The sequence below is a fragment of the Macaca mulatta genome, chromosome 7 (assembly GCF_049350105.2).
Source record: "Macaca mulatta isolate MMU2019108-1 chromosome 7, T2T-MMU8v2.0, whole genome shotgun sequence".
NCBI classification, from domain to species: Eukaryota; Metazoa; Chordata; class Mammalia; order Primates; family Cercopithecidae; genus Macaca; species Macaca mulatta.
This window is the reverse complement of record NC_133412.1, coordinates 59,602,678-59,621,841: the sequence shown is the minus strand read 5'-3', so window position 1 is coordinate 59,621,841 and position 19,164 is coordinate 59,602,678. Positions and strand designations below refer to the sequence as shown.

The 19,164-nt window shown below is 39.5% G+C and overlaps 1 protein-coding gene and 1 long non-coding RNA gene across 2 annotated transcripts in view; one reads left to right on the top strand and one right to left on the bottom strand.

Moving 5' to 3' along the window:
• Nucleotides 1-19,164, bottom strand: part of LOC144330039 (uncharacterized) — a 115,296-nt gene that overhangs the window by 61,738 nt on the left and 34,394 nt on the right. The window contains exons 4-5 of the long non-coding RNA XR_013395860.1: nt 18,995-19,162; nt 15,398-15,515 (exon numbers count right to left, since the gene is read on the bottom strand). This is a non-coding gene — a long non-coding RNA (uncharacterized LOC144330039). The remainder of the gene's footprint in view (nt 1-15,397; nt 15,516-18,994; nt 19,163-19,164) is intronic.
• TMC3 (transmembrane channel like 3) overlaps nt 4,569-19,164 on the top strand; it is a 41,070-nt gene continuing 26,474 nt past the window's right edge. Inside the window, exons 1-6 of the mRNA XM_001110155.5 lie at nt 4,569-4,780; nt 6,013-6,159; nt 10,392-10,467; nt 15,133-15,214; nt 18,019-18,125; nt 18,998-19,096. Coding sequence (XP_001110155.1) covers nt 4,692-4,780; nt 6,013-6,159; nt 10,392-10,467; nt 15,133-15,214; nt 18,019-18,125; nt 18,998-19,096 — 600 coding nt within the window. The 5' untranslated portion in view covers nt 4,569-4,691. The remainder of the gene's footprint in view (nt 4,781-6,012; nt 6,160-10,391; nt 10,468-15,132; nt 15,215-18,018; nt 18,126-18,997; nt 19,097-19,164) is intronic.

Here is a 19,164-nt window from a genome sequence, read left to right as displayed (position 1 = left end):
GGGAAAGGTTGTCTTGCAAAATCCAGAGCTAAAAATTTGATAACTAAGATAAGAGACCTTGGCTTTGCTGATGGAACACACTGGACTCACACATAAATTTTAGGATGTGGCCAGGGATATTAATTTCTCAGAATAGAATTCACTTAGCAGGAAAACAACTCTTTAATTGATGACGTAGGAAATAAATGTTTTTGTCCCTGTAAGCTAAGCCATTGGATCACTTCTGATGAAACCTTCTGGGATTTATAACTCAATTTTATTGTTGTTTTGTTTTGTTTTTAGAACCGAATGAGATTCATATGTTATACAATTAGGCCTTCACTTGCTATCTCTATCTCCCTCAGTATCTTCTTTCTCTCACCCCACGGATCCTGTAAGCAGTGGGTCTAGAAAATGATAATTTTAGCCCATTTTGACACTATTTGGAACCTTTTGATTTTTGGATTTTTAGTCATTTTATCTACATACAAATTCTGGCTTAACTTAAACGTATCCAGCACATCTAAAACCTTTAATCAAATTGTCAGAGGAAGTCAATGCATGTGGAGTAATTAATCTCCTTGCATTCAGAAAGCAACATCCTCTCTATGTTCTCTTTCTGCCTGGCCCTTCAGCATCCAGAGGAGCAGCAGTCTGGAGAGGAAATGGGGAAGGGCATCCAAGTCCCTCCTGCTGGAGAATGAGAGGCTGCAATCACAGCCTCGCCTTGAACACACTGCCCACATGTGGGGGGTGCTTAGAGGGAGTTTGTAAAAACCAGACCAAGGAAACCGTAAACAGACCATAGACAAATGTGAACGTTTGATTAAAAACTCATTTTACCAATAATAATAAAAGCACACTAAATAAATATAAATGTAAGGGGAGCAACATTCATTTGACAACATTGAATTTTCTTAAATAATATTCTTTTTGATCTAGTAATTTCACTTCTGAAAAACTAATTCTATAGAAATGATGCAAAAAGCAGAAAATATCAATCGCCAAAAAAAAAAAAGGTGGGCGGGAGCTGGGTTCACGCCAGTAATCCCAGCACTTTGGGAGACCGAGGTGGGTGGATCACCTGAGGTCAGGAGTTTGAGACCAGCCTGGCCAACATGGTGAAAACCCGTCTGTACTAAAAAAAAATTTTAGTGTGGTGTGGTGGTGCACACCTGTAACCCCAGCTACTTGGGAGGCTGAGGCAGGGGAATCACTTGAACCTGGGAGGTGGAGTTTGCAGTGAGCCAAAATGGTGCCACTGTACTCCAGCCTGGGTGACAGAGTGAGACTCTGTCTCAAAAAAATAACAGAACAAACAAACAAACAAAAAAGGTACTAGGGAGAACAAAATGGGTGTTTGAGAAATGGGGCAGTGTTAAATGCTTCACATCCTAGACAGAATATACTACTTAATTAGCCTATTGGTAAAATATGCCCACCGAAAGTTTTTTAAAAACATGGAAATTGCTTTAAATATAAAATCAATGGAAAAGGTAAGAGAAATACACATATACAGCACAGCCACAAAATATATAAATATAAAGAAAAACATGCACTTCTAAAAAGCTGAAAAGATTAATAGTTAATATCATTGAGCAATATTGTTCTAGGTGGTTTTTGCTATTTCTAATTTTCCTATTGTTTCCATTTTGTTTGATGATTATGCATTAACTTCATAATAAAAATGTTTAGAAATCAACATTTCCTTAAAATCAGGCAAAAAACAAAGACAATTGATTCATATCAAAAGCTGCAATTCTTATTTAGTTATCTCAGTTAATTTATGATTTGGATCCTAAAAATAGAGTTAAATATCTTTTATTCAACCTATCTTCATGTAGGTTCAATAAATTACTTTATTTTATTTAATTAATTAATTAATTTATTTATTTATTTGAGATGGAGTCTCGCTCTGTTGCCAGGCTGGAGTGCTGTGGTGAGATCTCAGCTCACTGTAACCTCTGACTCCCTGGTTCAAGTGATTCTTCTGCCTCAGCCTCCTGAGTAGCTGCGATTACAGGCACACACCACCGCGTCCAGCTAATTTTTGTATTTTTAGTAGAGACAGAGTTTCACCATGTTAGCCAGAGTGGTCTCAATCTCCTGACCTTGTGATCTGCCTGCCTCGGCCTCCAAAAGTGCTGGGATTACAGGCATGAACCACCGCGCCCCACTAATAAATTACTTAATTATTAAAATTAATTTAAACTTAATGCTGTTGGAACTTGAAATTATTCTAAGCCTTGAGAAGAATGTGACTTTGCAGCCTGAGTCATGTGGCACACAGCTGCAACTTCTGCCTTTTCTTCCCTGTAAATAATTAGAAAGGCCAAATGGCATCAGAGATGAGACCCCTCTACCCAGATCACTACCCCTTCTCACAGAGTAATAAAGTCATCTTCCTTGGAATGCAGTAATCTATAACCACAGGCACTGGTGTCATATAGAAACATATGCACTGGTCTCATATAGAAAATGCAATCCGGCTAAAATTTCTGTCTCTGCCTATATAAGTAAAACCTTAACTTCTCCACTTTGGAATGCTGATCCCATTTATTTGGAGTTGGTGGTTCCCGGGTGGCTACCCTCAAGTTCTGTATTCGAATAAACTCTATTCTTAATCTCTGAATTAATTTTCTGAATCTCATTATTTATTTATTTATCTCGCCTATAGTACCAGAGAGAATTACCTGAATGAATATGAAATTTTAAAAAGATTGATTTTGCTCTAATTTGTTTTAATGAATCCCTGTGTACTGAAAAATTTGCTACTACCTTTCCTTACCTCCCCCTGCAATATGCGTGTATATATAACATCAAAAGGAAACAAAAATTCTCAAAATACTTAATTGAATGAGATTAATATAAAATATTTTAAATTTTTGAGTAAATATTTCAAAATAAGGCAGGGGGGCTTTGGAAAAAGTAGGATGAAAAAAATCTTTGAAATGTTCAGGAATGAATGAGATAAGTAAAGATCTCTGAAAGAATGCAAAAAATCCCAGTGGGGCTAGCAGTAATCCATATAAACCATTTCTCCATTTGATAAGCACACATTTTATCTAATGTTACCAGATAGAGCATCAGGCCAAATGGCCTCAAGCAAATTGGCAGACAGATGACCTGGTCCCAGAGGCTCTGGATCCATCTCTGACCCAAGGCCAGCTCTGGCACTCAGCCTTCCACTTCGTTCCCATGCTTTCAACCCTAAGTCTGAACACTTGCCTGATGGTCCCTGGACCCCTGCGCTAGGGCTCTTGCTTACATTTGCCAATTTAGTGTGTGGTAAGAGCTTTCCAATTATTTGCTAATGAATTAGTAGAGGATTGAATGGACAAATGAATGAAGTTTCTCTCCAAAGCCCCACATCTGAACTTGCTGATGGATTTTCTTTCTGCTCTGTTGTCTGGTGTCCACTTCAGTTATTTATTCACCCATTTATTGAGTCTTGAGTGTGCAGTAGGTAATGTTACACAGAAAGGGTCACGTCTATTCCAGTCCTGCACCTTCCCATTCAGTTAATACAAAGGTGCAATTAACCTCACTGTAGTCAAACCATTTCTTTTGTTACGTAGCAAATAGAGGTTTACACTGTGAAACTGGTCAAGTCTTAGATTTGGGAAAGAGGTTCTTGGCAGAGAATCCCAACACATGGCTAACAGTGAGAGTCTGCAGGTGACAAAGGAACCGGGCTCTATTCTGCTGATGGCTGGGGAAGGAGAGGAGAAGCTGCTGACCTTTGCTGAAGGACTAGGATGAGCTACTCATCCCATTTTACAGCTGGCAACCTATTTTCAGAATATCGAGGTGAGAGTCTAATCTCTATCAAAGTCTTCCTTTCTTACCAAATGCTATAGGAAGTCTTTTCATTTCTTTTAGTCTCAGTCTCAGAGTTATCGTGCTGATTAATATGACCATGTATGGTAAAAGTAAAATGTGTTAAGACGTTAATTTGATTATTATGAATATCATGCTGAAAGTACTTGGGGTTGATGTGTTATTATTTCTGCAATCTACTTTCAAATGGTGTGTGGTGGGGGAAGGATACAAACAGAAATAAAGCAATTGTGGCAAAATGTGGCAGTTGGTAAATCTAGGTTAACAGTGTACAGATATTCCTGGTATTGTTCCATCAGCATTTCTCAGGGTTTGACTTTTTTCAAAATAGAAACTATGTTGAGAAAAAAGTAAATAAGAATAAAATAAAATGTGATGGCTGTGCCTCTCTTCAACTCCACTGTGAACACAAGCAAGGTCCTTACTGTCTCTAAGCCTCTTCGATGAGAGTAAAAAACTGGGGAAATTAAGCCTTGCCTTTTGTACTCCCTCAGTGTTTTGTGAACAGCAGCCATGGTCAAAGATGTAAAGTGTTTTGCAAACCATCCAGGATTGTCAGGGCATAAGGGGTTAACGGATGTGATCATTTGTGCCGCACCAAGCGATCTGTAGATCACCAGGTCAAACCTTTGGCTGTCTAGACTCCAGCCAATCTGTGCAGCTACAGCCACCTTAACATTGCATATGCATGACTGGCCTCCTGGATTCTTCCCTACTCAGAGCACCAGCTGCAAGCACACAGTCTTGTTCCTGAGAACCGGCGGGCAGAGGAAACTCCGCTGCTTCTGTTCAGAAACCTCAGAACAGACCCTTGCCTGCTAACTTCCCAGCTCTCTGGCCAGCTTCTGATCGTTAGCAGTCTGTTGACTCCCATGAAAACCTCAAAGGCATCCCAGCGCTATAGAGGCATCCGGAGAAATGCCAGTCAGTGCTACCTCTACCAGGAATCTCTGCTGCTCAGGTGAGCTAGCCCCATTCATCAGCTGGGCAGAGGAGTCAGGTGTGTGAGGAAGGAATGCATGGGTCACCAGAGCCAGGGAAAAAGTCCCTGTCCTGCTCAGTTGTCCTTCAGAATGAACTCAGAATCTCACTTCTTCAGGTTGTGGTACAACTAGGATGGCAACCTCAGCAATGGGCATGGAGGGAAATGGTTCTTCTGGCTGCTTCTTGACCAGGAGGTCAGAATCCAAAAGCTTGCATCCCAACCTGGCTTTATGGCTGGCCAAACCCACAGATATGTTTCCCTGTTTTCTCTATGTTCACTCAATCAGCAACGTCAAGACAGAGTGGATAATATGTCTATCATGATAAATAAAGTGTTTATTGGAAAAGCCTTCAGGCTAGTTAGAAGTGGATGAGAGTGCTATTCAAATTTGTTAAATATTTATAAAGGTCTAGTACAGCTGCCCTTTAATTTGACGAAATTGAAAAAAAAATTCTCCTCTTAATGGGTAAAAACAATATGAATTAGAAAATGACAAAGGAAATCTTTTATTTCTAATAGTCATAGATGAATACTCTTAACTCCTCTCAAAAAGTTGCATTAGGATAAAGCATATTAAGTGTAACTGGGAGTAAATGTTGCTACATGTTGGAAAATTGTTCCTCTTGAGAGTATCTATGTCCCTGAAATATCTCGCCCATGTAAATTTATTTAGCTAATCTTTCGCTGGTAGAAAGATTCTGGTTCTGCCTTGGTTATCTCAGGTTTAAAATGAATTGACTGGAAAGGGTGAAGAGGGGTTTCTGAGTGGCAGAAGTTTTGATTGTATTTTATGTTACCTTTAGAATTGGGGAACAGGAGTCCTGCCTCTAAAATTAGCTGATTATTTCAATGAGCCTGAAAAAGAAATTATTTTGCCTACCCGAATTGCTGCTACTCAGGAATCCAAGAGTACATAAGTACCCTCTTGTCTCATCTTGTGTTTTCTGATAATATCATGCACCCTGAGAAATCATTATCTTCTAATGACCCAGTGGAAGTAATTGAATCCAATAAATGTTTCAACAGGCTACTGACACTACCAAATTATCTGTCTCTTTGGGTCCCTCCCTTTACACAAACACACACAATCATGCACAAACACATACACATTTCATACAGATGACCTGAACTTGTGCCCAGGGCAAGATGATCTTTGCTGGAAACAATTCTTCTAATCAGATTTCCTCCTTAATGCCCTGATCATTCAGCAACTTGGATGACAGCTTTAGTGCTGATGAAACAGGGGACAGCAATGATCCGGAACAAATCTTCCAGAATATACAGTTCCAGAAAGATCTCATGGCAAACATTCGCTGCAGACCCTGGACTATGGGACAGAAGCTGAGGGCATTGAGGTAAGGGCCTCAATGGCCATTATTGATCATTACAAGTATGCTTTCCGATAAACCACTTTGCCCTGCCCATGGGAACGAGGATAAAGACTCAGGTGAGAGAGGTGGCTCAGTCACTCTTGACCTGACTTAGCAAAGTCACAAAGGTATCTGAGAGGTCTAGCTGGTCCAGAAGCCAGTTCCTCTGTGTGTGCATGTGTGTTTGTGTGTGACAGACAGAAAGACAGAGAGACGCAGAGAAAGAGAGAGTATAAAGAGTTGTGTGTCTGTGTTGGGTGTGTGTGTGTTGGTGGAGAGTCTTTTATCTTCTGCCTCCTTTCTAAACACTAGATTTTAATATTCTCTCCAAGCTCGTCTCACTCACTAGAGACAGAGCAGTAAGCCAATATGAAAAGAGATACTCATTTTAGCTGCTTGGCTATTACCACCCTCTGAGTAAAAAAATAATTGAAAAAAAAAAAAAACCTTTATAGGAAGCCAGATTATTATGATACTTAGAGTCATATTAAACAGTCTGTCTATACAATAAAGTACTAAAGATTTAAAAACAGATTCCCTGATTCAAATACTACCTTTACCAATTTCTATCTACGTGACATTAATTTTCTTAATGTCTCTGAATACCAGTTCGTTTCTTTTTTAAAGTTGAAGCGATGGTGAGGAACAGCCATTAACTTCCTGCAGTCCATTTCCAAAAATGTCAACCACTAAGCTCTCCGGGTGTTGTTAAAAACTCAAAATCCCTGATTGCTCTCAGACCTGTTGAATCAAACCATGGGAGAGGGTCCTTGTATTTTTAACATGCATTTAGGTTGATACTTTTGCACATTCAAGTTTGAGATCCACTGATAGCAGTTTGTTGAAGGAATACATGGAATGAACTCTGTGAGTGCTTAGCATTGTATCTGGTATATAACAGTCACTCACTAAGAGTGAGTAAGGAATAGTGATTCTGATGCCTGGGGTCACAGCAAAGGGAGTTAGCAGAGTAGCTTTCATGGCCTGTACCACTGAGCTACTGTGACCTGTGCTGTGGAGCTTCCTGGCAAAGCAGACACTACGCCTGATCATCAGACACCTGCTGTGTAGACAGAATCACTGCCCTATCTTCATCTTCATTGCTCTTTTCTAGATGCCAAGCAGATATCTCTTTACCTCCATATCAACCATGTATTAGGCTTGCATTTCTTTCCCATCAAATCATTTCTTCCTTAGATTTGCATTCCAGGTGATGTTCTTCCATTCTGACCAGACTGCTCTTCAGGTGACTGTGAAAGATAGCTAAAGTCATCCGTAGTTTTGGTCCTCAGAAGGTTCCAATTAATTCTCCTTCATGTGCCTTTCATGTCTGTTATCAGCTGCTGTTGTTTCCATTTCTTTGAGTAAGGATGGCATTATATCCATTTTTCAGACAACAAAGTTGATACTCAGAGATGTTAAGAGACTAACCCAAGCTACACAGTTTCTGAGTGCTAGAATTAAGCTTTAAATCTAGAATTTCTGATTCCAAGTCCAGTGTTTTCTTGTATTGAAACATAGTAATTTCACCAAAGTAATCATTGGAGCAATTACTCTTTAAAAAGAAAAGATATAGGTTCTTGGCCGGGTGCGGTGGCTCACGCCTGTAATCCCAGAACTGTGGGAGGCTGAGGCAGGCGGATCACAAGGTCAGGAGATTGAGACCAGTCTGGCCAATATGGTGAAACCCTGTCTCCACTAAAAATACAAAAGTTAGTCGGGCGTGGTGGTGGGCACCTGTAGTCCCAGCTACTCGGGAGGCTGAGGCAGGAGAATTGCTTGAACCCGGGAGGCAGAGGTTGCAGTGAGCCGACATTGTGCCACTGCACTCCAGCCTGGGTGACAGAGTGAGACTCTGTCTCCAAAAAAAAAAAAAAAAAAAAAAAAAAAAGACATAGGTTCTATTAGAATTTTGCTAAATCATTCCAAAATGATGATGATCAATTGTTATCTGAATAATAGGTGGTTAAGTCTCTTTAACTTTGAGGGCAGAGCAGAACAAATGGTAACTTTTCTGTCAAGGCACTTCAGAAACCAAAGAATAAGCCAGGCCTTCTGCCATGTTCTTGGCCCATGTGACACATCCAGAGCCCCAAGATGGCTGACACCGGCCATGTGTTCAGCCAGCAGCCAGGGTCTCAGGGTGCAGCTGGCCCTCTGAGCACCTCCGCTATCTCCTTGCCACACATATCTCCTCTCCATCACCTTGAGAAACTACTGGAGTAACACTTCCCTCATTGGACTTGCTGAAGCTTATCACAGTGCTTTTGTGGAAAGTGCAAAAAAGCACCGAACCCTGTCTGCTTGGGAATCAAGGGAGCGTAGCGGGATGCAGATGAAAACAGAATGAGCTAACCCTGAGTCTGGAGCAAGAGCCACCTGTCTAAGAGGATACAGGACATGCTTGTTTCCCCTGTAGGGAAGCAAGTGGTCAGTTCCTATGAAATCAGCATAGGTCTATGACTGGGCCTTGGTTTGGGCTGCCCCTCCCTGCTACCTCCACACCCGATCACCCCTCTGTTATAGCTCTTGTCACACCCACTCTCCCTCAGTCATTGTCTTTAAAGATCTCTGTCATCCCTATTAGGTAGTGAACTCTTCCAGGGCAGAGACTCTGGTTTTTTGTTGTTGTTTGTTTTGAAACAGGATGTCACTCTCACCCAGGCTGGAGTGCAGTGGCTGGATCACAGCTCACCACAGCCTCAGACTCCTGGGCTCAAGTGATCTTCCCACCATGGCCTTCCAAGCAGCTGGGACTACAGGCATGTGCCACCACACTCAGCTAATTTTTTAATATTTTTGTAGAGATGGGATCTCACTGTGTTGCCCAGGATGGTCTTGAACTCCTAGGCTCAAGTAATCCTCCCACCTCAGCCCCCCAAAGTGCTGAGATTGCAGGTGTGAACCACCCCACCTGACTGAAACTCTGTTTTAGGCAACTCTGTATTCCACTATGCTTGACCCAAAATAGATGTGCATAAAATGTTTAAATGTTTTCAGAAAAAATAAAAAATAAGATATAAAATGAATTGTTACTTGACTTTGATAGGCTTTTACTTTTTAAATACTTGCAGCAGACAGCTCTATTAAGATGACCCCAACATGGTAGTCATGGGACGTCAACCTTGCTCCTGACCTACATTTTGGTTCTGGCCAGAATGAAGTCAATGCATTGGCTGGGCTATTAAGATGAAGATGTTGCAATGGTAGGAAGAGAGATCCAAAACCAAGAACTCTGGTTAGGTAATGTTTTGGAGAGATCATCCTGTCTGTGGATAAAGGAATTGGCTTGTACCCTGTGTTTTCCAAGGAAGGACTCAGACCACTGGGTGTTATTGGGGGTTGCTGTGATGCACAGACCAGAGCACCCTCCCAAGTAAACCTGTCAAACTAGCAAAATGGCTAATTCAGAAGAACTAAGTTCTTCAACACTGAACATAATCAAGCAGAGGGCGTCCAACCATCAGATAATGAGCATCTCTACATGGGGTGGTAAATGATTAGCTTACCTTGACGGTGACATTCATCTCTCTAAGAGCCTTTGGCTTCAGTCTGTCCATGGCACTAACATTTATTTTCTAATCCTGTTGTTCATTTAAGGTGTGAATTTAACTGTCTATCCCAATGAATTTAGTCCATTTTCAGGACTGAATATTTAGGCAGAGATATCAGGTTAATTCAATACAGTGATCAATTAGTGTGTTAGAAGTTTGTTTGGGGTGAATCAGATTGTTCATGTCTATGTAGACATGACTTTTTTGCTCCCATTAATCGGACACCAACCTTTACTTAGGCAGATTCTCTGAAGCCAGGTCTGATTTGCACTTTTCAACAATTGACTGCAAGAGGAAAGTTGCTAAGTGGAGAGGTCGAGATGCAGGTGTCTGCCACCAGGATTTCCAAAGCTCAGAATCCCCAGTCAAGCACCAGAATCAGTGAAGGCCTTTAAGAAATTCAGTTGTAGCTAATTTTGGTATAATTTCATCATTTTTGATTATGCATCCATTTAAATATTAAAGAAAAAAATTTTAAGGCATTTTCTGATTACCAAAAATTAGACCATGAAGTATTTGTGTAACTCCATTCTCTCATGGCATCTCGTGCTGTATCATTTTTCAGGACAAGATGGCAACCTATTCCTGTTGCATTTTTACACATTTTGCAGAAATTGTAAGTATGATAAAATTGTGTTCACCATCAGGTTTTTCTTCTCTTAGACGAGCGAAGGACATTGTACTGAAGTTCGAAGGGAGGCTGACCAGGACCCGAGGCTACCAAGCAGCAGGTGCAGAGGTAAAGAACACACATGTAGCCGGGCGCAGTGGCTCACACCTGTAATCCCAGCACTTTGGGAGGTCAAGGGAGGTGGATCACGAGGTCAGGAGATTGAGACCATCCTGGCTAACACGGTGAAACCCTGTCTCTACTAAAATCACAAAAATTAGCTGGGTGTGGTGGCAGGCTGAGGCAGAAGAATGGCGTGAACCCGGGAGGCGGAGCTTGCAGTGAGCCTAGATCGTGCCACTGCACTCCAGCCTGGGCAACACAGCGAGACTCCGTCTCCAAAAAAAAAGAAAAAAAGCACACACACAGACACAGACACACGTGAACACTGTGGTCTCCAGAGCCAGGAAGTTGTGTTTGCCATCGCACTTGCCATGATACACAGGTTGCGAGTGCCAGTCTATAACACAGCTGTAGATCAGGATAATAGAATTGAAAAGTATGAATTTCCCAAGACTTGAATTTTAGTCCTAGATGCCTTCCCTTCCCAATTGTGTGAAACTGGGTAAGCCTAATTCATCAGGAGAAAGGATAGCAAAAGTGATCTAGCACCTTTCCTGAGTTAATCCCACCCATATTCGTAGGTTTGATTCACTGTGTCCCTGTATACAGCTGTATTTCTTACAATGAGAAAGTTGCAGGTATATGTCAATGCTCATTTTATAATACAATGTTAAGATTTTTGTTTGTTATTTTTCCCATTCAGTTACTTAAAGGAAAAGTATACATTAAAATTATCTGTTTATAAAGTCATTTCATAAATCTGTAGAAAACAAAGAAAAATAACTTCTCCTTCTATACCCTCTACTCCTCAATATAATATCGTTTTAGAAATTTCACATCAGTCATTGCATAAATGTATTATTTTCATACCATAGTAATTGTAGTGTATATACATTTTGCTTCTTTTTTCACATAGCACCATTATATAATTTTTTTCCATGTTGCTATATAGTTTTTATATTTAATGGTTTTTGATGACTCTGTGGTATTCCATCAGATAAATGTATATTAATTTAATTAGTTATTTGACTGCTGGTGGATATTTAAAATGCTTCTAATTTTTCATTATTATTAATAGCCCTACGAAGAACATCTTTGCACATATAGATTTCTCTGTCTTTTTGAATTTTTTTCTTAGGGTGAATGCCAGAATTGCAATCACTATAGAAAAGACTGTGGTCCATTTTTTGGCTTTTGATAAATATTTAAAGATTATTTTCTAAAAGCCTTGATGATTTATATTGCCATTATTAGTCTCATAATACCTGCACCAATGTTGATTATTATATTTTTTGTTTGTTATCTTAAGAGACAATAACTGACAGATAGACTCTTTTTAGATTCTCTGAAACAAAAATATTCTTAATATAGCTTAAATAAAAGCAGGTCATAAATTTTACATGTTTGAAAAATTATAAAATATCAAAGAATCCCTAAGGACATAGCTTGTCATTCTTTCTTCTTACTCTTCACAAAAATCTTCTTTAAAATTTGAATCTGTTTTTATGACCAAATCACACATGACTCCTTATTCCTGCCATACTATGATGGAATTTATGAAATAAATTATCTTTTTGTAGACATATGAACTACCAAGCTCTTTTGTTTTCTCTAAATAAGCTGAAATGCTACAGGAAATAAAGTATTTCACATGAATTCAAATGACCTATTATATATAACAATGAAAAGCTATTGGGACTTTTAGCAATAGTAAACTCAGTTATGAATTAAAGGTATAACTTGATAATGGGCTGAATTATTAGAAGCAGAGTTTTTACATTGAGTAAGGTAATCCAAACTTTTATCTTGCTCCTCTCTCCTCCATCCTCTTCTGTAAAACGCTCAGCTCATGCTAACCCACAGCTTGTACTGGCTGTTCTCCCCTTTTATAAAGCTACTCTTCCCATTTACTTTTAATTTTCCTTTTCATTCAAGTCTCAGCTCAAGTATGACCTCCTCAGCTAGACCTTCCCTAATTGTTGAAAGGGCCTTCTCCCCCAGTCCTAATAGACCGTGTCCCACTGTGGCATGGATTTGCTTGTGGCTGCCTTGTCTCTACCTGAATGCAAACTCCATACCAGCTGACATCTTGCATGTCATGCTCACTATCTGCATTCACAGGAAAACGCAACCTAGGTGCTTAATACGTACTACGAATAAATATACTTTTCGTGAACTGTCATACATATTGTTAGATCTGTATGATACATACATGCATAATGATACATGTATAAATATATATGTATGTATGATACATGCATGTACCACATATCTAACAACATGTATGACAGTTCATGTTGACATGTTGATAAGTCAACACAATCTAGGTGCTTAACACATACTATGAATAAATATACTTTTCATGAACTATCACATATGTTGTTACATATCTTCTGGGTGGATATGTAAGTCTTTCCAAAGATAGAACTTTTTCTTAGCTAGCAAAGCTCAATAATCCAAACCCACAATTAGGATCTATTCTTCCAAGTTTAGTTTTCTTTGTTTTGATTTTGCTTTGTTCTTAAATTTTGAATTATTCCTGTTTCAAGGCTTTTGCCATGGAGATTTGGTATAAATCATCAGAGAAGCATGAAACTTTTTCCCCCATGCCTTACTGAACACGTTATCAACAAATCACCTTTTTCAATCACATTTTCCTTTAAGAAGTTCCTTTGGGCCAACTTGTATAGACTCTTATTCCCAGAATGAGCAAACTTGGGCCATTCAATCCAGTGCTCTCTAACCTGAGTTGGAGGACCCTGGCTCCTCAAGCACTACTGGTGGGGTGGTGGGGGAGATTTTTTACCCCCACCTACAAAAGCTGCCCTACCTTAGGCTGTTACATGTATGAAAATTCTCATACAACTTTAAATTTAAAGAGCATTCTGAATGCCACTAATTGAATCTGACTTCTTATACAGATGGAGAAATGGAACCCAAGGAAAGAAAATAACTTCCCCAGGGACACATAGTGAGATAGATGTGAAACTACAGCTAGAACTCAGGTCTCTGGCTTTCCGCCCCGTGCTTCTTAGTCTTCAGGGATTTAAAACGAGCCAGAGACTCAAATGCTTTCCAACACCAAACCCTTGCCAAAGGATGATGGAGCACCCCTTCCTCTGGATACTGGGGTAATAAATGATCAGAAAGCCTCCATCTCCCTCTCTAGGCTCTAGGAGACAAGCTAGGCGAACAAAATTAAGGTAATGTAAGGTAGGATATGATAAACATTATGAGAGAGACCAAAAATTATTGCTAGGGGAGTTTACAAATCGGAGAATTTCTTTTCTGGCTACAGAGATTTTGTGTTCATGGGAGTGACTGTATTTGAGTTGGCTCTCAAATCATGAACAGAAGATGAACAACTTCTGATAAACTTCTGATAAAATTCAGATTTTCATTTACAAGCAGCCATTCTGGCCTCAGCAGACATGTCCAGAATGACATTATCATACATGTCTGTACCGGGACCATGTGCAGTCTTATAGCTCAGAATGTCATAATTACATTTGTAATCCCTCTTTCTGCAATGATATCATTTACTTCCAGCACAAACCCAGATTGTGTGTGTGTAAAAATGCACAACCTGCCAACTTTGTTGGAAGCAGAACTAGTGTCAGGGCATGTCTTGTTTTATTCCCCTTTAAGAAATGTTTTTTAAACTTTTGGCAATTTCATCTTAAAAACATAAGACACCTTTTTTTTTTTTTCTTTTTTTTGAGACAGTCTCACTCTGTCACCCAGGCTGCAGTGCAGTGGCATGATCTCGGCTCACTGCAACCTCCGCCTCCTGGGTTCAAGCGATTCTTCTGCCTCAGTCTCCTGAGTAGCTAGGTCTACAGGCGCATGGCACCACGCCCGACTAATTTTTGTATTTTTAGTAGAGACTGGGTTTCACTATATTGGCCAGGCTGGTCTTGAACTCCTGATGTCATGATCTGCCCACCTCGGCCTCCCAAAGTGTTAGGATTACAGGCATGAGCCACTGCACCCAGCCAAAACTACAAGACAAATTTTTAGACCTTATCCCCGACAGCTCTATCCAGGAAAGAGGCTGTAGCAGGAGGCAAGTCACACATTAGAGTGGGGCTCATTTTCAGGGTAGGCTCTAGACTCTTGGTCCTTAAACAGGGATGTGCTTGTAATCACCTGGGGAGTTTGTTAGGCATCCAGATTCCTGGGGCACATTCTCAGAACCCCCTTAGGTTTATGGCAAGATCAAGTGGATTTATTCATATATCATTCCTCAAGTAATTTCTACTGTGTGTTGTGGTTTTAAGATGTAATTGCCAAAAGTTAAACTTTTTCTTTCCTCAAAGAGCAAGAGATACCCCGCATCAGGAATGGGATGGCTAATGCAAACTGCAACCCTATAGAATACGCACCTCAATACAGATACCACGGACTGGGTGGTGTCTATATTGAGGTGCATATTCTATGGGGCTGCAGCTTGCATTATTTATCCAAAGCCGGTGTCCATTCACCTGGTTAGGAGCACAGAGAAGGGAGCTACTTTGGTTCTAGTGCAGCTTAAAGGCCTATGAAGCCATAATCCATAATTAAAGGGATTACCAGAGGGAGTGTCTGGTATACTACATTTAGGTGCCTAGTACTGCACAATCATTGCCATCTTCATGAATGTGACATCTAATCCTGACCCCTCTTGTCTAGCTCTGGCGGAAATTTGCTCGTCTCGCCTGTAACTTTGTGGTCATCTTCATTCCCTGGGAAATGAGGATAAAGAAAATTGAGAGTAAGTATTTACACTTGGAGAGTGGAGCAGGAATGCAATACTAGTGGCCAATCACAGCCTAAGGAGAGTCTGCTGTTTTCTGGTCCTTATGCTGTGCAGCTGAGGGCACTCTTATAGCAGGGTCACCGGACACCACATGGGACAACAGATCCAGAAGACAAGATACTTGTCCCCACCACCTGCCAGGATGGGAACAGTCTCGATGTAGGCCTTTCCACATTCCGCTGTGGCTCTGCTGTTCTCTCCCAGTTCATTCCTTCAGTCAGATAAAATGCAAACCCCGAAAGGATCAGGTGAAAACCTATGAGAATGAGTAAGAGGGTAGCTCAGGGAACTGCAAAACACAAATACAAAAATCTGCATTTTCATAGAGATAATTGTGCCCATTTAGAAAACATGCGCCAATAAATAAATAAATCATGTCCATGATCACACTGACACACACAGTATCTGGAATAGATTTAACAATAAGTCCAAAGTAAAGGAAACTGTAAAATTATACCACAGGATATAAAAGTCTTGTTAAAACGCATACAAAGATTTAATATTTGGAAAATGTTAATTTTCCCAAAATTAATTTACAAGTTTGATGCAATCAAATAAAAATCTCAATGTATTGTTTCTAAGTATTTAACAAAATGATCATAAAACTTATAGGAAGAAAAATATCCAAGAGATTAATTTAAAAAGTATAAAGAAGAATGCAAATGAAGTTGTAAGATCAAGATATTAAAATATATCATAAAGCTACAACAGCTGAAGCAGTATAGAATAGTGTGGGAATTGACTGGCAAATCAAAGGAGTAAGAAAAAATTCAGGAACAGATAGGAATACACTTAGACTTTTAGAATTTTAGCATGCAATAATTATTGAAGTCAGTCTGAATTACTGCATAAATATCACTGGAACAATTGATTCAATTGTTTTAAAGAGTAAGTTTAATTCCTTCACTTGAAATTCCATTACATATTTGAATAGACAATAGATATTATGATTGCAGAATGCAGACATATCTAATCATAAAAGTGAAGGAGGAAAAAGTACTGTTATATTTAATTACCTAAAAAAATAAAATTTACATACATAAAAAATAAAGCTAAAAGTTAGATGACAAACTGGGAAAAACATGTTGAATATTTAAATGGATCAAACAATTTGATATGCTGGCGGAAATGTAAATTAGGACAGTATTTCTTTTTTAAAAAGTTTTAATATGTACCAAAAGTCTTCAAAATGTTACATACTTCGGTAATATGCTTCCGTTTCCTAAAAACAAAACAACAAAAAAAACAAAAACAGAGAAAACCATAATAAACTAAACAAACAAGGCTGCAGCCACTGCCATTAGTGCTGTACCCAGTTTGCCTTTCCTTGGCTGGTCTACCCTTTCCTCTGCTGCTGAGTATGGACTGCTTGTCACTCAGCTGCTCCCCTTCAGGGAATTGCCCCAGGACTACCTCCTATCACACCAATCCCACACTCACCAGCCGGAGTCTAGAGGCAGTGACCATTAACAGAGCAGGATTCAAGTCTGATCCCTTGCTCCCAGTGGGACCAACTCAGTGGTGCAATTCATGCTGCAGAGCTCCTGATGGGATAGACTCAGCTAGGCTGCAGCTAAGATGGTGCCCTTCCCTGGCTCTTTCCCCTGACCTTCCCTGACTCCTTCACATCTTCTCTATGGAGAGTGCTTCCTCAACAAATCACCTGTAGCCAAATCCCTTTCTCAAGCTCTGCTTCTAGGAAACCTTATCTTAGACAGAAATTATTTATTATAGAACTATTCACCCTGGTGAACAGTTGGAAATGTCCTAAATGTCAAGTCGTGGGGAATAGTTTAAATCAGTTATGGAAAATTCACTTAATGGAACAATAAAATTTATGTTATAGAATAGTATTTTTGGCAAGAGAAAATGCTTGTAATATATTGATAATTGAAGATGTATGCTGGAGAGAAATGCCAATCTTATACAAAAACACTATTTGCATAGGATAATTGTGGAAGGTTACACTAAAAGATTAATAGAAAGTAATTCTAATAGTGATTTTAATTTAGTGATCACAGAATAGGTAATTTTTCTTGTCCTTGTGATGTTTTGTGTTTTGCTACTCATTATGACAAACATAAACTAGATTTGAAATACAAATTTAAGAGTTTTTTTTTTTTTTTAATGACATGAAACTACCTACTCCAGAATGTTGTGGAATTGTTGCCTACGTCCTCATCTAAGTTATTCTATGCTCCTGGATTTTCTCAATAGTTATAAATTTGTTTTTACTATGCTTTTTATTTTAGAATAAGTTTAGATGTATAGAAAAGTCGGAAAGAGAGTTCCTTTGTACTCTTCACCCACTGTCCACTATTGTGAGCATCTAGCAAATTGTGTTTTATCTTGAAATTAAGGCAAAAAAACCCTTAGCAAAATCCTTGAAATTCTCAAAATGATGCAAAATAGATAAGAAATATACCAAATTCTTAAAAGATGCTGATACTTGTTAACATACATGAAATATTAGAAATTTGATAAGACCATTTTAGATGAATATGTCATTAGTGAAGTGACTATCAAATAGCATTTTAGGCAAACTAGAGATTTTTCCTGCCTGTAAAACTGATTGATATTCAGGGGCATCTTGATCTGTCTAAGTTAACACTCAGGAAGGAACACCCCGATTGGTACAATAATGGCATTCTTACTCTATCTCCTGTGGATGTAAGAAAAGTTATGGTGTTCTTTTTGTAGGATTTCTTGCACTATGAGGATTTTACTTAAACTGTTCTCATTATCTTGTCTGTCTTTAGGTCATTTTGGATCTGGCGTTGCCTCCTATTTCATATTCTTGAGATGGTTATTTGGAATTAATATTGTGCTCACCATTATGACAGGTGCTTTTATTGTCATTCCAGAGGTAAGGTGTTTCAGGAGAGAAAAAAGTACCACTCGTTAAAAAGAGGAGACATTACAGCAGTCGCATAAAATGGCTCCTCTGGTTGTCATTGTGGGGAGGAACATACATGTGTTTGAGTAAAGCAGGGCTTGGCAAACTTTTTCTGTAAAGGGCCACAGAATAAATACTTTAGGCTTCGTGGGCTATTTGGTGTCCGTCACAATGACTCAAATTTGCCATGTAGCATGAAAGCACCCATAGACAGTATATCAACCAGTGGATGTGGCTGTGTTTCAATACAATTTGATTTATGAATACTGAAATTTGAATTTTATATAAATTCTTTTGATTTTTTTCCCCAACCACTTAAAAATGCAAAACTATTCTTAGCTCTTGGGCCATACAAAAAGGCCACAGGCTGGACTTGGCCAACCAGCCAGTTTGCCAGTCCAAAGTTGAAATAATATCCAGACCATGTACATTATTCAGGTTATGGGTACACTAAACCCCAGACGATATAGCACGATATATCCATGTAACAAAACCACACTTGTGCCTCTTACATTTATATAAATTAAAGAAATAAAATCCATTTTCAACTAAACGTTATCCTCAAAAAGTAAATGGGCCATTTCCCAACAGGGGCCTTAGTAATCCACCTGTAGAAACCATGTCTAGCTGAGAGAGAGCACACCCAGGTGAGCTCTAGTCAGGCAAAAAGAAAATCTGGCCACCCAAGATTAATTTTTCATTAATGAAAATCAAGCAGAAATCCACCCCCTGGAGATCTCTTATGTGTGGCATTTTCACAAGCACATGGAGATCAATCTCTCATTTTCTCCTGGTCCCCTCCCACCCAGAGGACCACATAACAAGCCTTCTTCTCTCACCAGCTGATTGCAGGCCAGCCCTTTGGAAGCACGGCCAGAAAGACCATCCCCAAGGAGCAGGTTTCATCAGCCCAAGACCTGGACACCGTTTGGTCTCTGGGGGTGAGGTTGATGCTTGGCCACACTCTTGTCTTGAGGGAAGGGGTGGATGGGCCACAGTTCTGAGACCT